The sequence below is a fragment of the Equus przewalskii genome, chromosome 30 (genome assembly GCF_037783145.1).
Source record: "Equus przewalskii isolate Varuska chromosome 30, EquPr2, whole genome shotgun sequence".
Classification (NCBI taxonomy): domain Eukaryota; kingdom Metazoa; phylum Chordata; class Mammalia; order Perissodactyla; family Equidae; genus Equus; species Equus przewalskii.
In genome coordinates, this window is record NC_091860.1 from 30,998,390 (window position 1) to 31,018,927 (window position 20,538).

Consider the following 20,538-nt stretch of genomic DNA (forward strand, 5'->3'; position numbering starts at 1 on the left):
AAGGGGAGACCCCATCCGGTCTTTATTGAAACCACACCCTCTTTGGCACAAGGGTCATGTCTAGAGCTGAGGAGCAACTGCTTCCCTCCAGGCTCGCTGAACCCGTGTCTCTGCTCGTGGTCCAGCTCCCCCGCTGACAGGTTAACATGGACCACAGTTGACTTTCTGGGCAGCCCTGCCGCCCCCCACGCCGGGAACCCCATGCCCAGGTCTTTGTTCTGCAAGGAACAGCAGGGACTGGCTCAAACTGGCTTAAGACACACATCAGCGACGTCCCCTGATGGGCGATAGGGTGATGCTGGCTCCTGATCCTCTTCCAACTTCTGTTCATCGTTTTGGCTGCCAAGCTGTGCTGAAGAGATCTAGGAAGCAGACAAAAGGCAAAAAGCCTCGTCAGAAGAATGGCAGATTGTCAGCAATGCTCACTTCACGCCATCCTTGGGTTACAATATTTGTCACTGTGTACCTCTTCTTTAAAGGCCTTTCCTCCCACGAGATGCAAACCTTGTTGTTGCCACGGGATCTCTCTTGCCTCATCTATTATGCATTACCTCATGCAAAATAAATAAAATACAGAAAATGGCACATGTCTATGCTAAAATAATGTTTGCATAAATTATATATTTTTTGGGAAAAAAAAAACAAACTGGAGGAACATCAAGAAAGGTAAAGATTGGCCAAGATTTTGATCTTCACCGACTTTCAAGTGAGGAGCTAAACAAAGTGTTAAAATCGGAGTTTCGATGTTGTTGCCTTGGCTTCACCAAAGCTGGAAGCAACGTGCATGCTAGAAGTTCTGCTCTAGGCTCCAATAAAGTGAGAGTCAACACTCACCAGTCTCACAGGAGCGTCTTTGCTCTATGTGATGATGGGGGCACCAACAAAAGCAAACAGCCTGGAAGGGGCCTGTGCATTTTTTGGTGGTCTTGCCAAAGCATCTCCCCTCTGTTTCTCAACTCAGAGACCAATGTCCTGCAAAAGCCGCCGAGAGGGGGCAACTTTGGGTTAGGGCCGGCATGTTCTGGGAAGCTCAGATGGCTCACAGGCAGCATCCTACAGCCGAGTTCCTGGAGACAGTTTATGCTCAAAATCTTTGATATTATAAAGAGTAGGTGGGCGGGTCATGCACTTTTCCAACATTCGCTAGAAATTACCAGCAGGGGCAAGTCCTGTGGCCAAGTAGTTAAGTTCATGTGCTCTGTTTCCACCACCCGGGGTTCACTAGTTTGGTTGCTGGGTGTGGACCTACACACCGCTCATCAGGCCATGCTGTGGTGGCGTCCCTCATAGAAGAACTAGAAAGACTTGTAACTAAGATACACAACGATGCACTGGGGATTTGAGGAGGAAAAAAAAAGAGGAAGATTGGCAACAGATGTTAGCTCAGGGCCAATCTTCCTCACCAAAAACGCATACCTTAAAAAAAACAAAAAGGTTACCAGCAGCTTTAGGCTGTTCTGTTGATGAAATGTAATTGTTGAAGCGGCATGGAACAGGGACCTAGTTTGAGGGCATTTATCAGTTTGAAATGAGCCAGGTAAACACTCGTTCTCTCTGAGGCCTACCTATAATATATGCTCATTCTTTAAAAATTATTTCCCAGATCAATTTACTAAACAAGCATAGCGTGAGTGATGTGTACCAGTCATTGTGTGCATTAACTCTCCAGTGTGGACCAGCCCATGGGGCAGATGCTGTTCTTATCCCCATTTTGTAGATGGGGAAACTGAGGCCTCGTTTCCATCACTTGTCCAGAGTCAGAGAAGTGGAGTTAGCATTGGAAATCCAACGTCCTCCTCTCTTTTGCTCATCCATGAAAAATGAGCGGTGCTCCATCAGCTCAGGCATAGAAACACATCTCATCATCTAATTGTTTCCAACGTTCCCTGGAGGGCTTGTTTTTTCTTACATAAAGAAAACTATCTGGAAATACCTAGGCCCATAAGGAGCTTGAAAAGGATGTAAGTAACATAGTAAATAACATAGAAATATTTGTGCTCCCCTTTTATATCAACATGTTAATGCTTGCTAATGAATATCAGAGTGGATTTCCCCCCAAACCATTAGTGTTATAATTAATAGCTTATTAAGTGATTAAAATGTAAGATGGAATGTGATTTAAATGTAAGATGCAATGACGATGGCTGGATTATTTTCCTTCTTATATTTCACGTTAGATTTTTAAGGTTCCACAAGAATAGTCTTGAAAAACAGGAGAACTATGAAAAAAATTGTTCAAACTGTTTCAAATTGCAATGCACCTGCTCGTAAATGTTACTTTCTTTCCTCCGAGTGTTACATTCGGCAGTAAAACCATCAGGTGAAAATCCTCTCTACCTCTCTTTCCATTGTTCCCTAAATAAAGCATCCCATTCAAATACCTCTCCTTAAAAAATCAGGCTCAGATCCCAGCACCTCCGTCCTTACACGATATTTCTCTTTTGCAAAGGGAACCGCCGAGGGATATGAAAGGAAAAAAGAAAACAAACAAGCAAACAGACAAACAAGCAACCTCTGAAGAATGAATACACCTGAGAGGCTGTCTCCTGGGGAAGTGCAAATCTTAGCCCCTTTCTGAGGAAGTGAGGGCTCCGTATTTCTTAGAGAGAAATCTCCTCCTCGACACAACAAGCATTATCACGAATTAACTAGTTAAGAACTGTTTGGTTGGGGAAACAGTCCCTGCCTCTCTCCGAGCCTAGCGAGTGTGCAGAAGCATGCGATGCCATCCCTTCGGTCTGAAGCCAGAAGCCTGGCTCCCAAGGTGGATCCTGCGAGCTGCCCCCGCAGGCTTCTCCCAGGCAGGCTGGCTCTGCCCTGCTGCTGTTCCCTCCCTCCAGGGCAGCCTCCTTCCCTTTCCACCGGGTCCTGGGCAGTTCCATCCGTCCAAATGGGAGCTGAGTTTGCAAGCTGACAGAGGATGCGAAGGGCGGGTGGTGCTGATGTCAGAGCCGGCAGACAGCTGCGATTGGATCTAATTAGACTTTGCAGCAGCAAATCGAAGAGCTCCCTGCGTGATTGGCTTCAAAGTGGCTGGTGCCAAACAACTAGCAGAGGTGCCAAAGTAGAAGCCCTGCCTTTGGAGCCCAGATCAAGAGAGGCCGCCCGGAGGAGGAGAGCTGGGAGCGCCCAGACCGCTGGGCGCACCTCTCCTGCATGGAGCATCCTGTCGCTGGAGCGCTGTGGCGTTCGGCTCCCATCGCAGCCTCTCAGCCCAGCTGGAAACAGTAACAGGGAATAATTAGAGGAAGAAGGAGCGGGGGGGAGCGTGTGAGTTCTCAGTCTTAAAAAGTGGACCGGCTCCCTGACTTGCAGAAGCAGAAGCGTTTAGTAGCAGCAGCGGCAAGAGCAGGAAAGGTGAAACTGTTTAAGAGAGGATTCCTGCCCTGCTCTGCCTACCCAGGCGCAGCCATGGCATCAGTGTTGGGGACCAGCAGAGGGTCCGGAGTGCTGAACAGTCAACTTAAATGCAAGTCCAAGAGGAGGAGGAGGAGGAGGTCCAAGAGGAAAGGTAAGGACCTGGTTTTCTGTGCTAACTCTCCACTCTTCTCCGCGGTCCTCCTGTCAGTGGGGTTTGCCTGTCTCCAGCAGCTTCACTTTAGGACGCTGCTGGGATGTCAGGACAAAGCAGAGACTCGCTGGCTCGCTCGGGAGTTCAGATCCCTTTGTAAATGGCTGGGGGCTTTTGTGACCCTAGAGGGAACAGTGAACAGAGCAGCGGGCTCTGCAGAGCCTTTGGCTGTGAGCGGCGTTAGGCGGAGGAGAGGGGCAGGGGACGGGGCCGTCCTTTTGACTAGAGGATGGTTCCCTCCTGGACTCCGCGGCGCTGGCTGCAGGAGCTGCCTCTGACCCTCTCGGAGAAGGCATTAGCAGACGGTGCCAAAGGAAACACTCACTTCAGCCAGCACCCCTCAAAACAAGGGGCAGACCTCGTGCCAGCTTCTCCATCCAAATTGTCTTGGAGGAAGCAGTGGGCAAACCTTGGCAACCGCCTCCCCCAAATTGGCCGACAGTTTCCACTTAGCGCGGAACCCGTTGTTTTGTAACACTGGGACCTACAGAGAGAACAGGCTGGTCCTGGAGGGAAAAAAAGCAGAAATTAATCCATGAAAAGAGATATAGGCATTCCAGCTTGTTAGTGGTGAAAAACTGCAAACCAGAAAAGGAGAAAAAGCAGCTGGGTGACAGGTTGCTGCTGCCACGCTGTCATGTTTGTGCGTCGTTACTGATGTTCTGAGCTCAGCCGCCCTGAAGTTGGTCAGATCCGTCACCAGCCCAGGCTTCCACGGAGGGGCTGGTGGAGGATCAGGCTCTGCTCCAGCCCCAGAGGCGAGTCCTAAAAATGCCACCACAGCCTGCGCGCGGTCCTGGGAAGGGCGCAAAGATTCTCCCAGAGCCCAGACAGGAACTTGTTCTCGGCAGCTCCTTATTATGAGTCTGCAGGAGAAAGTTCGGTTCTTGTCCTTATTTGAAACGTGTTGATTTTTTTTAATTGAATACAGAGCCACAAAGAACAGTTGAGAAAACATGACTGAACTGGATCTGATTTTCCAGTCTTTCTGATGCAGGAGGCGCTGTCAGATGTGGTCGAGGTGCTCAATGCTCCTAGAGAATGTTCATCTTCGTAGTGGCCTAAGAGAAGTTTCTGCCACCTCTTTTCCTCACTGCCCTCACACAGTCCGCGAGTCCTTCACGGCTCATTCTAATATTAGAAATTAGCCAGACAGTTTGAAAACGTAAATGCCAATATCAAACAGTCGTTCATTATGATCGTGTGTCAGGACCTTGGGGGCAGAGGTGGCCTGATCACGTCCTCAAGAGGTTTCACAGCCTTTGGTTTCTGAGTGGGCGTCATCCTCTAATTCTAGATTAACTCTCGAGCTGCTAAAATGACCACCAGCCATTCACTTTGTCCTCTGAAAATATCCTTTCGAAACAGATCTGTTAATGTCTTCCAAAAATAATGCTAACAAAAAGTGGTGATGACATTGAAAAAAATCACAGAATTTGATAACGAATATAACTTTTAAAAGAGAAAAAAGGAAACATCATCATGTATACTTCAAGTGTTCATGTTTCCCACGGTTTTTTTGTTTAGTATATTTAAATAATTAAATTAAAGAGTATGGAATAGTATTTCACAATAAAAAAATCTATAGAAATAAAATATAAGCTGATGGACATTGATGCCTTTCTCCAAATTCATTTTTCATACCTTTAAATGTCAGTCGTGCTAGCCGAGAAAGCATTCACTTTTGGAAAGAAAAACAAGCAATCTGGAGGGAGACTTCATTAGCTATAAACTTAACTATAAAAATTCAAAATAAAATTTTTATGTAAAATATTTCTATGCCTTGGTTATTTTGAATATACCAAGTCTCTAAATTTTCATAGCCAAGAGCAGAAGGGGGAAAGGGCGTCAGGATGCGTGTACTAATTCCTTTTCCCCGTAGATTGATGCGTGGGGGTGAAATTTCCCGTGGCATCTGCTGACAGCTCTCTTGGTAGGACAGTCAACTCAAACTGCTAGATAGTCACTTTTTAGGAAAAGTTAACCATGTAAAGTGTAAGTAATGGAGTTAAAAGAAAACATAGCAATTATGGGATCTGTTAAACGGTAATTTGCATTTTGCTTGGAATAGATCAGTTTATATACAATTCCTAGTTGTTAGAGATGCTTGTTTTCCTGTTCTACCAGGACAATGGTGAATTTAAATTATGTTCTAATATTCATGAATTTTAACAACAGCAATTTGATAGAATAGCCTCAGCTTTTAAGCTTATCTAATATTAAAACTCTGTCAATTTAAAAGCCACGTGTGTATGGATGGTTGGTATAGAATTTTAGGAAGGCTTATTGAATACTAAGCGAAGCCACTGATTAAGAGCACAAAGAAAGGGCTCTTCTTATATGTGAATAAGTAAATTAAAATGAATGTTAACCTTTTTTGCCAATGGTATGTATTTTTCCACCTATTCTGATGAACGAACCTTCTCTGAAGATGCATCCTCATTTCTATTTGCCCAGTGCTGTGAAATGCCACCAGCTTGCTACATGTCTGCTCCGAGAGTAGCTTTGGTATGATTTTTTTAACATGCTTTTTGTTATCAAAATAACCTATAGGCTCTGCGATAAAAAACTCTGTAGCTACAGCTTAAGTGTGGGATAGATGCGATACTTTATAAGTAAACACGATCTATAGCCTCAGAAATGAAATATTTTCTTGTATTAGGTATTTTTTTGTCTCCATACCACAAAGGAAGTAGTTTATATCTTTAAAAGTAAAAATAAAAATAAAAATAACTCAGTCCCAGCATATGACTTTCAGGTATTACCTACCCGGGACCTGCATTTCTCTCTCTGATAAACTTTAAAGAAGATGCTCAGAGCAAACCTCCCCAGCCACCAATCTCTTTGGCTATTTTATCAGGACCTGGTCTGTACGTGTTTGCCTGTGTGCTATTTTTCAGTTGGGACTTTCTCTTAGAAATCATTTATGAATGATTTACACTTTCTGGACAAATGAGAAATGGCAGAATTTGACTTTTGTATGGAAGAAAAACAGGCGGCTAAAAAAAATTCCAAAAAGCCTGGGGAAGCCATCTCATTTATGCACGTGTGGTTAAGGAGTGTCCACATTCTATGTGCCATGGGAGAGACACGGCGGTTTACTCGGCTTCGACCTGGTTCCGAGACTTGCAGGAAATACTGGGGGTGCTTGTGGTTCAGGGGGACCCCGCTGCCCGCCCTGCTAAATGCCCACTTGGCTTGGCTCCTTTCTCAGGGACAATTCCCAGACTGCACTTTATTTTACGGTTCTGGGCAGAATGATGCGAGCTGATTATGCACAACCAGATCTGCGTTCTTTGGTTATAGTAAAGTCTGCCTGTATTAGGAAAGAACAGGATGGGGAAATATTATAAAAGGTGTATATTTTAACCCAAAATAGTGAAGGTAAAGGTGTAAGGTATTTAAAATTAGTATCAGCTCCATCACGTAGAATAAGGGGTAGTTTCATCAAGACAGTGTAGTATATAAGGATAAATCACTTAAAATTTTATCAGTTAATCTCTGAGCCATCGGATATCTTCAGCGAAATATGTCTGGGGAATTTCATCAGCATATTTTAATTATTAAAACAGTACATGTAGTCTGTTCTGTATATTGGGTGTTCTTTTGTTGGTATAGTTTTTCTAAAAGAAGCTGCTTATTATCATAAAATGCATTCTGTAAATAAAATATCTTTAGTATTTGACCCATTGGTGTATGCAACGTGTGAAATGGCTGAAGTTTGTGGACATTTAAAAGAAATTGCCCTTTGGACTCAAATACGTTTGGAGATGAGTTGGGCACCAATGCGAGGTCGGCTGGTTCATGAGACGGCCGGGAGCACAGGGTTTTAGGTGAGGCGCTTCAGTCTCGAAGCCGGGGAAGAGAAGGAACTTCTCAGAACTATTTGAAATCCTATAGAAACAATCATTGTGAAGTCGGTCGAGTTGAATTCGGGCATCAGCACATGACCTTTCTTTTTTTGAGGCATTTGACAGCAAAATAAATTAGTGCTTGAAATTTAGATATTGCTGCAGGGCGATCAGTTACATGGAATCTTAGAAAACTGAAGGTGGATTTTGGAAACAGCAACACAGGTGTCGGTCTGCGAGTGGGCTGATGAATCTCAAGGTGGGAGCGTGGCCGGTGGCTGAATGTTGTGAAAGGCAGATAAAAAGTTGGCAAAAGGAGCAGAATAAGTGGAGCAGATGGATGCCAGACGCAGGCTTGTGGGGAAATGGAATTCCATGAAAAATTAATGAAATAGAAAGACGGTGCTGAGGATGGAGTACAGAGGCTGTGGGCTCTTCCTCCCCAGCAGCCTCAGTGACTCACGACCGTGTCCGTGCTGGCTGGCGGGGGACCGACTCCTCCTGCACCACGGCCCGCGTCCCCTCACCCGCGCACCTCGTGCTCTGACAGCTCCCGAGGAAGGACCAGGTTTAGTGATAAAATTAGACGGATTAAACCGTTCTTCATCATCTAATTGTGTAGGGCGTTTTTATTCCTGTCTCTCTTTAAAATTTGTGTTGGCACCTCTGGTTTCTAGTGACCCGTGTAACAGCAGTAATTTGAGATCGCTTCGAAGGCATTAGATATGATGAGTGAACTTGAATTTAGAATAAAAATATGAGGCTCATGTATCCATATCTAAATCGTGGTGATTATTGCAGAAGTGCCGTCCCAGAAGAGACTTACGTAAGGAAATGCAGAATGAGGAAACTGTATTGTTCTTTTTTGAGGCATGGAAAAATAACTCATGCTCTGAACGCATTCCACGTCCCATTTAAAGACCATATATACACACACACTTATGTTTGTTGTGTGGGTATCCATGTACACATATATACACAGTAAAGAAAGTTGAAATCTTTGAGCAATTTTTGTATCTGCCTGCTTCTTTTCCTGAGATGCCAGAAAGTGAATGTCAGTGTTTTTGTAACAAGAACAGTTTTGAACAACTCATAAAACCAAAAATAATTATACTGCTCTGCTCTTCATCATTTAAATCGAGGCTGCACTGGTAAGTTGAAATCTTAATTACTAGCAAATAAAATTTCTAAAAGGATAAATTTTCACGTGGTAAGCATGATTTTAAAAGCACTTATTATAGCCATTTTGAAACTGAAAAAAAAAAGGTGAATGCCAAGTGAGATATGAAAAGCATGAACGTCCTTCACGAAATAGTCAAGCTCCTGAGTGTTAGCCGTGCGTGTGGCTGTACCACAAGCACACGCAGCACAGCAGCGCGCGGCCTGAAGAGCAGCAGAGATCCCAGACCCTTGGTGCTGAGCACGTGTAAACAGCGTGAACCTAAATGAACCCCCGTCTTTTCAAGTCAGTGTTTTTCCTCCACTGAAATTTGGAAATACACCCTGTTAAGTACTTTATTGTGCAAAGAGAATTGTTTATTTCTTGCTACTAATATATTTATTTAAGAATGTACCACTATCATCTAAAGGGACATTGCTCTCAAAAAGAGGGGAAAAGTCTGTTTAATTCTTGATTCACATAGGAATCTGACGCGCTCCTGGGAGATTAGAAAACAGAAAGGGGAGGGTAGAGTTAGAGATTTAAAAACGTAGACTCCTGTACTTGCATATGGGACTACCTTGGTTGCAGACATCCCTCTTTGGTGATTAAACTTTTATTTGTTCGTTTATTTTATTTAAAAGGAACTGGGAGCGGGGGCTATTGTATCTCATTTCTTGCCTGGCTTGGTTCAAGCAACATCGTTGCAAATGTGGCTCTTGGAGCTCTGAGTCTCCATCTGCAAATTCTCGAGGGTCTTCCCAGGAAACCCGTCAAAGAATTAACACCCTAGAAATGGACGTTTGCTGTGTAAGAGATCAGCAATTTTCCCCAAAATAAACTTGACCACTTGCAAAGATAGAAGATTTTTTCTGAAGAACAGTAAATATTTGGTAATAAAGAGTTAATCTGAGAGCCTGGGTGCTCTCCATACACGGTGGATATTTAGTCATCTTTTATTCTGGTTACAGATGTTGAGTATGAAGGGCAGCAAAATAATTGCATTTTATTATTTTATTGATGGGGAATGAATACAATTAGTATCTGGTTTCTGGTAAGAAAATGGCCGGTAAAAAGCCCTCTTTGTGCTATAAAATACACATGCACACGTGTGTATGTGTGTATATATATATATACACATGTAAATTCATTATCATCTGTTTTAAATTATAAAAATTACTGATAGTGAATGTTAAAATTTTTTAAATCTCAAAAAATAGCAAACAGGTAATATAAATTTTATATTTATATTAAAGAGGGTATTTTATGCTTGGCTAAAAAATAGCGTCCAATAAATGGAACATTTGTATAAACAAAGAGAAGTAGCATTTAGATTTAAGAAGGAAGAGGCATATAATATAAATGCTCAGGTGACTTTTAGAGTTAAGATCACTTCCTGTGAATCCCTAGGAGATGAAATCTTAGAAGCCTTCTCTTGGCCGCGTCCATGGAAAGTTACAGGATTGCAGGTGGCTTCGTGTGGCTGCTTCAGTGCAGGGAGGTGATTGGAGCGGCCGTGTTTGTGTAACTAAGTGCTACGGGAATATTCACAGCGGCTGAAATCTCAAGCCGAAAAGGTCCAGCTCTGTGTCCACACCCAGTGTGATCAAAATCTTCAGGGTTAGGGAGAACGTCCAGCAGTGTAGACGAGAGGTGAGATAGGTCCCTCGTTGTTTTTTCCTGTGTAAGTACCTGTTCACTTCAGCTAAAATCTGGTCACGTCCATTCCCGGGCACATTTATGTCAGTGCCCACGGAGAACTTCAAGCTTCCTTCTCTTGCTGGTGCTTCACCATTTGGACAGTAAGTGAAATAAATATTGCTCAGAATGTATTAGCCAACCTTCTTTTCTGGAGTCTCTGCTATACCGGAGTGAATCTTGCACCTAAACGTTGGCTGGACACTTTCGGGTGATTTGCACATAGTAGAGAGTGTTCCTTTAAATACCTCAGCTGGGGTGTTGATTCTCTTCAGAGAATTTTATAGATTTAATTAATCTTTGCTGCGCCATTTGTTTGAGATGAAATCTCTGATTCTCGTTTCCTCCCATCGATAGGTGGAATATCTGCCTCATCATTTTGTAATGTCTTACATGGTTTCTTAAATATGTCTTCCCAAATGTGGTGTTAAAATAGGATGGAAGGGCACTCAGGTCGCTGACGCTGGAGCCCATGCCTAGTTGAAAACACTAACCCCAGTCGAATGCCCTCTGCAGTGAAAAGCAAACCAACAGTGAGGGTGGTACTGCTTCTAGGAAGCAGGACTCGGCCATTGTCATAAACTAGCTGAGAACATCCACCTAGGCCACCAATAATTGATTAAAAAATTGATTTTATCAGTCTACGTCCATCCAAGTACCTGGATTTCCTCTCTTTAAAATGAATGCCATATTTCCTAAAAGTTCAATTGCTTTTGGAAAAGTACAATTTAATAAACATGACAGAGACGTCAGCAAAATCGGTTTTGACCTCCCCTGCACCCCAAGTCTGGCTGGGTTCACTCATCCTTGTCTGTAGCAGATGCTCCTCTTGCATGTGGCTTGTGGCTGTGGAGACAGACGCGTCTTTAAAGGAAACAGGCGCCCTCTTTTTATCAGACCTGCTCAGGCCTGCGTGCTGAAATGTAAAATGTGCGCGAGCTCAGACACTATCTGACAAGTACAATTTTAAAAAAAGACTTTTGTAAATTTGGGTGATGAACAGAAGAATATTAAAAATCATACCTATTACTGTCCATTAGTTGAATAAAAACAGGGATGGCTTACTTTATCCACAGTCATAAAGACATTTTATTTGTGCAACTCTAAATGTTAACACTGTAAATGAAAGTTTTTAAAGGACTCTTTCGATTCTAACAGAATTCTAACAGAAAGCGACTTTTTAGTTCAAAACATATGGTTCAAGGAGAAATTTTTAAAATTCAAATGAGTCCAGGCTGCAAATTTTCTTTCTAAAGGAGAAATAAATTTGAAATAAAAATCATTGCTACATCTCTAGGAAAAACACTAGGTTTAAGACAAACAGCAGGTTTCAAAATCTCTCAGACAGTAGAAGGAGGACTACACTGACCTTGACAGCCCTTGAAAGACTCTGAGCTAAGAGTGAATCCGGGCGGCTCCCGGGGGCACGGCATGTGTGGCCCGGGTCCCCACACCAGCCCCCCATCAGGAGCACAGGTGGTGTCTATCCAGCACTGATGGAAATTCAGCGAAATATTTACTTTTTAAGCATTTAGGATGAAAAGACTACTCATTTTAGATCTAACAAGTTTGAGAGTTCATAATCACCTGAGTTTTTAATCCAATTATTTTAGGGAAGTTAATTTATAACTTGGTCTTTGTATGCAGATAATGAAGACAGTTCGTCATTAAAAATTTCACTTGTGTGTTTTCTGCAGATTCCTAATATAAGCACACAATACATGGAGAGGAGAGACGAGATTTGAAAACACATATAAGCATTTATTGAAATAATGAACAGGGAAATGTTAAAAGACTCTAACTCTGGAACAGCAGATCCCATGTATACTTATCTTTAGATGAACATTTAAAAAATCACATATAGAAAAAAAATCTTGACTAAACTTCTAAGAACACAAACTCCTTGAGAGAGAGTGAAAAATGATCTTGGTTGACAACTGTGTTTTTTAGTATTGAGGAGAACATTAATTTTTAATTGTAAAAGCTCCAAAACATCATTTTTTAAAATTTCCCTTTGTGCATATTTCACACAAAGAAGTGAAATAACTCTTTTTGTCTTTGCCACTAATAAAAAAAATATCTATCCTTTTACATCATAAAACAAGAGGGAAACAAAACCACAGTGGCAGGAAGGGACGTAAATGCAGGGACAGGAAGAGAGGGAGAGACACAGAGAGAAAGAGAGAGAGAGAAGGAGGGTGCGGAGAGTAACTGATGCCTCTTCTTCCTCTGCTCTGATACAGCCCCTCTTCCTACATTTTATTTTCTGCATCTTCCAAAACAGAAAGGGCACTTGTTTTAAAGTGTGGGGCATGTTAGCCAATTCTGCTGTGTTTGCAATTTTGCCTTATACATCACGTGTGTTCAGACAAGGGCTGTGTTTGATGTGTGTATGTAGCATTTATTCCCTTGCAAATATGTCTCCTCAGGTGCCCACTATGGGTAGCCAAAGGGCTAGGAACTAAAAAGACACAAAAAGAAAAGGTTGATGAGGTCCTCCTCCCTGAGGCTACACTGTATAGGGGGTGTGGACATACAAACAGAAAATCGAAGCAGGGAGCGAACATAACCCACCAGGACCCCAACACAGAATGAGGCTCTATGGGAATTTTTTTAAAATACAAAATATTATCACAGCTTTTACAAGATGGGATTTCTATTGTCTTTATTTTATTATTTCAGGTGAAACTCCTGTATAAATCTTAAATCATTAAAATGTAAACTTCTCCAAATTTGAACATTTTATTCCCTCCAGAGTGTCAAAACATAATAGCTACTCAATTAAAATCCACTGAGCAAACTGATTTCGTTTTTGACATAAGAACTGCTTAAAGAATAATCAGAACCACGTGGTAGAAGGGGACATTTCCCAAGGAGATTGTGGACCGATGTGGGAGCTGCAGCAGTTTACATAGGGAGCAATGTGGGGGTGGTGTATGGGGATGATGACACCTGGGGAGGAAGGCAGCTTCTTCAGTTCTTGTTCTGTGGAATGATCTGCGGGTTCGAATGGCGAGGCTTGCTTCTGTCTGTGCTGAGGCTCCTCAAGGATGGGGCCAGATGAGCTTTCTGTGTTTCCAGAAATTAGCGCAGTGGCTATCCCTTTGTACACAATCAATAAATGGTTGTTGCAGAATTAATGATCAGATTTAGATTGCAGATGTATAAAGGACACTGGCTGATTTATTTCTAAGTCATTGCCGTGTAAATTTGAATGAACTCATTCAACACACACTTATGGAACACCTTTATGTGTCAGCCACAGTGCTAAATGGCAGGGATTAAGCAATAACAAAAGCGCTGGAAAATGCTCTAACAGAGCCAGAAAGCAGATCTCAATATGGCTCTGGCTCCTCTGTAATCCATGCTGAAGAGATATTTTACAAAACCCTCCTTTCAGAAAGCTTGAGAGGCATGCTTCCACTGTTCGCCAAACCAGCCGCACCGATGATTGGCATGCCCATGGGTATTTGTGTGGATGGGATGAGATGAAAACCTGAGACCCAAACAATTCCAGAGATGCTCCAGCCAGAAGCCCCTGGGAGCCTGGTGCTCCTCACCCTGACCCTGATGAATTCTTCTCAGCCTCTCCTCTGTGCCTTGAGCACGGAGGCACAGCTCCTCCTGCCTCATGGGGACACATCTGTCCTTGAGTCTCCCACACCTGCCAGGCTCCTCCTTCTAGAAAGGTCCAAACGCTGCCCAAGAACTCAGCCATCCTTTGCTTCTTGGTTCACAAAAATTCAACTCTGTCCTCATTGCTGAGGGCAAGCATGTGTGAGTCTGTGTAATACAAAAGTCTAGCACCAAGCCAAAGAAAGTAACTTAAACACGGCGTCCAACTCATGACATAGCTTGGGATTCTTTGTGACTAAGGGCGGCATCTCTTCACCTGGAGGTCATGAGAAGTAGGATGTAGAGTTCATCCGAATCGACATCGAAGGTCTTCCCAGCGCCATGTCCACTCAATATTGTGGACACAGGAGACAGCATGAAAAAGATGAGAGTCACTGAATTTGTCCCTTGTTCCTACATAGATAACATGTTTCCTGGTCTTTCTTATCTCTTACTTATTAGATAACTTTGGAGTGATCTGTCTGTCCATTTGTCTCTCTGACTCCCTCTATCTCTGTCTCTATCTCATCTACATTAATTCAGCAGGAGATGTGTGTGGAACCCACACCCAAAGTGCCACACCAGAAGATAAAATTTTTCAGCACGCACAACTTGTTTGGTCTGCTCGCTTTGGTGACAATAGTGCTGCTGGCTGTAGTCATAAGGTCTAGATATTTATCTATAATGATATTTAGAAATGTTTGCGAACTTGAAGATCAGGGAAATGATAAAATACGAGTAGACGAAGTTGAAACCACACAACAGATTGAATGCCACATACCATTTGTGTATGTGTTTATAGGTAAGAAATTATAAATTCTACACAGCGGAAATCTGACGTTAGCTTCCATACCTCTTCACCAGGTTTATCCCTAATCCAGTGTCGTTAAGGAAACGGTCTCTGCTCTTGACTCATTTGGACTTTCCTTCTTTCAGTGTTCAGGCTGAGCTGATCTTTACAGGGTGTCCCAAGATGGCCTTGCCCTCATCTGTCCATTCTGAATCGTCCTTCATTATGGCAGAGTTGTTGTATCGCTGACATCAAAACCACCTTTGTGTCTGAAACATTCACCTTCACACATGAAGGCAGAAGCATTATCTGCTGTGTATAAAGCAAGTTTCCTTCCTCTGGAGTTCCCTCTTGGTGCTTCCACGGGGTTGCCGTCTTCCATTCCCTGGTCCCTGGATGTGTCCTGTGCCACTCGGAAGCACTCTGTGACTTAGCCTGCTGTGGTTTTGCAAGAAGGAATCACCTTCTGGTCCGGGTTCATGTCAAAAACAAACTCCACACACTTGAGGGGGAAAAAATAAATAGGAACATTATGTGTAACACTACCGGTGTGACCTCACTGGTGGCCCCAGCCCAGGAGGGGGACGTTGGGTTTACTCACATCACAGCCATAGCACATGAACTCAAAAGTCGTGGGACTGGATGAATCTATTTTGCAGAATGTTAGCCTTGCCCAAAAGGTCAACAAATACGAGGGAGGACAAATCTGAAAGAGTCATCTGGCTGAGTCCCTGCTTTGGTTTTTTCAACAAGATCCTCTTGATTTGTCAAGTGTAGGTCAGCAGTGATGACACTGTTCCAACATCGGCCCTTTCAGCCCACAGGCGAGAAGAGCTAAAAACTGGTCAGGCATATGTACTGAGCATTTACGCCATCCTGCTCTGGGAATTCCTCCCTGCTGCACCGTTTCCTTATCTATAAAATAGGAACAAAATCTGAATTAAGAGATGATGCAACAGTGTTCAAATGATAAGATTTCACACGCATTTCATGCATGTAAACATGTATACATTCATACCGTGAATGGCAAAATGTCTGTCATGTTTAGGTGACCTATAAATGAACTTTTAAGATAAAATTTAGAATAAGTGAAGCTTTTTATCCTTGTTAGTCTAAGTCAACTATACGAAAATAGATAGTGTATTAATTGGCAGCTAGGGCTGCCATACGAGGTGCCAAGACTAGAGGCTTAAACAGCAGACATTTATTCTCTCACAGCTCTGGAGGCTGGAGGTCAGAGATCCAGGTGCGGGCAGGGCTGGTTTCTCCGGAGGCCTCTCTCCTTGTTGTGTAGACGCCGTCTTTTCCCTGTGTCCTCACGTGGTCGTCCCTGGTGTGTGTCTGTCTTGATCTCCTCTTCTTAAAAGGACACCAGTCATATGGGATGAAGGCCCTCCCTAGTGACCTCATTTCACCTTAACCACCTCTTTAAAGTCCCTTCTCCAAAAGCAGTCGCACTCTGAGCTACTGGGGATTGGGGCTTCAACATATGGAGCCAAGGGACACAGCTCAGCTATCACGGACAGAGAAGCACACTTCTATTCACCGTTAGAGACTTTTCCCGCAAACCAAGCATACTGTTGGATTCTCCATGCCCTCTTTCCAGAAACACTGTCTCTAACTCAACAAGAGCCTCAAAATCCATAAGTTCCATTTTCATCACCATCATGTCTCTAGTTGATGAGAAATACTTGTGGAATTGGGCTAACATCAGATTTGATTAAATGATGCCCAGAACGTTTTTCTCGATTATTTTGTCTTGAGCATTGCCATCTGATGTGACGGTATGAACCTACGTGGATTTTATTTTATTCTGCCCGTTGTTTCCTTCTTTCCTGCCCCTCTTACAATGCCCATTTCTAGTTGAAAGTAGTGTGAACTGTCCTGATTCTAAGAAGGGTCACCCTCCACAGAGTACAGTCACGTGCCGCATGGCAACGTTGATGGACCGCATATGTGACAGTGGTCCCATGAGATTAGTACCACACAGTCTAGGCGTGTGCTAGGCTGTACCGTCTAGGTTTGTCTAAGTACACTCTGTGATGTCTGCACGGAGACAAAATCATCTAATAACACAGTTCTTAGAATGTACCCCTGTCGTTAAGCAGTGCTTGACTGTAAATGGTGGCAGAACATTTTCCACCTCCCGCTGATCATGCTTTTCCAACTTGAATAGAATGAGTCGTATGCTCTTCTAATTTTTTTAAAGATTGGCACCTGAGCTAACAACTGTTACCGATCTTCCTCCTCCTCCTCCTCCTCCTCTTCTTCCTCTTCTTCTCCCCAAAGCCCCCCAGTACGTGGTTGTGTATTCTAGCTGTAGGTCCCTCTGGTTGTGCTATGTAAGATGCCTCCTCATCATGGCCTGATGAGTGGTGCCATGTCTGCACCCAAGATCCAACCCGGCGAAACCTGGGGCCACCGAATGGAGCATGCAAACTTAACCACTCAGCCACGGGGCCGGCCCCTCGTATGCCCTTCTTATTGAGAGGTAGAAAGGATCTTGGGGTTTCACTAACTCAACATCATCTCTGTTTTTGCATAAGGTCAGTGAGACCCAGATAAGTGGCTCTTCAGAAAGCTAGATGGTGAGAGAGCCTGAATTAGAATCCAGAACCTTTGTTCCTCAATCAGATGCTCTTGGTGAAAAGGAACCATCACCCTGGCGTGGAGTCAAACACGGAGGTACATCCAGGTGGCCATGCGAGTGCGGGCCCAGGAAGGAGGGGAGTTTCACGGTGAGGGTGCACCAAACCCAAGGGCAGGTGTCCTCTGGGCAATGTGGGGTTTGTACCACTGAGGAGTTGCCGATGACAACATCTCAGAAGCAATGTCGCCAGTACCATCAAAGCTATGACATGGGACTGTGACACAGAAGGGCTCAAGGGACGGTCTGTACTTCCCATTCCAGAAGGATGCTGAACAGCACGAAACCAAACTCCTGACATCTTAATGAATATGTGTGTGTGCGTATGTACATGTGTGTAGATGTATTTGTATATGTGTAAATGCACATACAGACACATAGTTACATACACCTCTCACGGTGCTTCCATTTACTTAAGCAGCATCAGCAACACAATTTTCTGATTTGAGGGGTAAAGAAAAGCTTAGTGATTGTTTAACAAACTCAGACATTCAACATGTTCATTTTTCAGATATCTATTTAACATATGTATGGAGCTCAACATAAATATTAACTGTTGTACAAGGTAAAAATATTTAGGGAATACAATGAGTTAACATCAGGAGTAAGGAAATTTTAAATTCTATTTCTCAAAAAGCGAATGGAAAAAAAGAAGCTGGTGTGCTACACGTACACAACGCCTACCCACACAACACCTTACACCAAGAGATAAGTCTAGATGAGCATGTTGTTTGTTGTGATATTCAAAGTAGTTAACGATTTGCAATGAAAATAAAGCATATTATTCATTCAGCAAAACCTTGGGACTAAATTCAAATACTGTAAAATGTTCTCATCAGCTTTAAATACTTTTTTGGTTATTGTGCATCTGGACTTAAAATGAAAATGTTCTGTATTACCTTGAGGGTGTGCCTCTGTGCATTTGTGGACAGGGTTTTTTCACCCACTTCCTAGCATAAAGGGTAAGTTTAATGTTCCGATTTCCTAGATTAAACTGGCTCAGATTCTATGCTGGCGAAACAAAGTCAAAATCAAGTTGAAGCCCCAGGTAAACATATAGGTTCTGTTCTAAACTCGCTGAGTAAATGCATGGAAAGTGGATCGCAGAAACAAACCCAGGCAGAGCACCGTCAAGTAGGCCATCTGACTCACCCTACGGTGACTGATCTTGGAAATGGCAACTTTAAACCAAACAGTTAAGTAGCTGAGACCCTCATAAGAAAGCAGACTGTCTCCACAACATAACACAGGGAAAGGAAGATTAAGGAGAAGATATGCAACTCCGTCACACGCAAATTGACTAAAATTGCTCTTCCCATCTGCTCAAGATATCATTTATAAAATCCTTTTACAGAAACTCTCATAAGTAGGATTTCTGGGTTTTTAAAGTTCCTTTGTAAACAAACCACCAACTCTTGGTGGCATTTTATCGATAATGGGCCAGAGAGTCCTCATCCCTTATCTCCAGAAATGAGAACGGAGGCTTCTTCAAGCCACTGAACTTAGCAAAGAGAGTGGACCGGGTGGATTTCTTTAGTCCCCTCCCTGATCAGATACGTGGGACTGAGGGAGCCTCCGGACCCAGAGCTGGGACAAGGCGAGAGCTGAGGGCGCATCCTGACAGAAGGACAGTGGAACCTGGGACCCAGAGCCCGGTCTGACCTGGATGCATCATTTCAACAGTATTATACGTGGGACTCAGGTTGCACGTGGCTGTCAGTACATCCTGCGTACATGGGCTTTGTGAACGTCCCAGCCGATGAGATAACAAGGCATAAAAGTCTTTATTTGTAAAAATGTCTTGCAACTCTCAGCTGACTTACAACAGAAATTGTTCCCAATCTGAGTGACTGAAAGTGTGTGTGTGGGGGTGCATGTGTGTACGCGTGCATGTGCAAGTGTGCATGCAGTTGTGTGCCTCTGCACTCCACATTACACGTATGGAAACAGCAAGGCCAGGAACTTAGTGTAAATATAATCCTTCCAAAAATGCACGGGCAAATTTAGAAAGTACTCTGACAACAAGCTTATGTCTTTAAAGTTTATTTTTAATACTTGTTCTTTCTGAATCCTTTTAGATCAACATTAACATTTATTTGGCCTTAAAACACACAGTAACCTTTCCGCTCTTGCAATATTTTGGTTCATTTCCTTCTCTTGGTTGCCTTATTTTTTTAAGTGACTTTCACTCTTTATGCAAGTTGAATCGTGATGACCAGTTACTGTCCTGGTCCGTCTTGATGCTGGTCCCTCCACACTGCAGAAGGCAAAAATCTTGGGTTTGAAATTTAGGTTTCTTTGTGAATCTTCTCCTACTTTTCACTCAAACGGGTACTGACTTTTCTTTCAGTTATGATAATCGTGTTCCTTATAAAGTTTCACAATGTGTTATATTTTTTGAATCATTTTCTTCTAAGTAATGGGAAGAGCAAATGGATAATGTTCAATGGAGACTCATTTAAGGAAGAATAAACTTAAACTTTCCAACAACCTTCCAAATAGAGGCTTCCGTACCAAGCAAGTGTCGCCAAGATCCCAGGCATGCTACAGTTAAAAATAGCAATAACTACGCTGTTCATTCACCCGTCTTTTATACTATTTCCTCTCCTTTTTCATTGGTATATTAGCTGCTGTTCCAAGATGTGGTATAAGTGCACTGTCAAGCTGTCACGACCTGTCTCTTTAGGAGGGTGAGCCTGTGTCCCATGGGTGCCAGTGCAACCTGTAGCGTGGGGCTGGTTAGGAATAACACCCATTTCACTCTCATCAGCATCCCCATTAGTCATGCAGTCACACGCCCCATAACTTGTGAAACAATACCAACTATTATCATTATCACACGAAATACTCAAAGACCCCCTCAAGACGCCTTCCCTCCTCCTTCCCTCCTTCTTTACATTCCCCTGAGCTCGATCACCCCTACGTCTGTGGGGCTGGTGCTCCTGCTGTATATTTGTCTACTTCTCGGTAAAACATAATATGGTGTTTGATTTTGTTTGTGTTTCGTATACCACCCAACATCAACTTGAAGCCGCCCTTAGCCTGCATACGTACTGGGAGAGACCGGCACCATGTCTGAAGCAGGATCTCACAGGGGAGATGAAAGCAGAGGGCCAGTGCAGTGACCCGGGGCCACTGGTGGAAGAGTGGCGCCCCCAGCTGGGGACACAGACCCGTGGCATCCATGGTCAGGTGCTGCCAATGCAG

The 20,538-nt window shown here is 43.3% G+C and overlaps 1 protein-coding gene across 1 annotated transcript in view; it reads left to right on the forward strand.

Moving 5' to 3' along the window:
• The first annotated feature begins 3,069 nt into the window (after positions 1-3,069).
• The window catches only part of ADARB2 (adenosine deaminase RNA specific B2 (inactive)), a 455,777-nt gene continuing 438,308 nt past the window's right edge, over positions 3,070-20,538 (forward strand). The window contains exon 1 of the mRNA XM_070601050.1: positions 3,070-3,511. Within this exon, the coding sequence (XP_070457151.1) occupies positions 3,412-3,511 (100 nt within the window). The 5' untranslated portion in view covers positions 3,070-3,411. The remainder of the gene's footprint in view (positions 3,512-20,538) is intronic.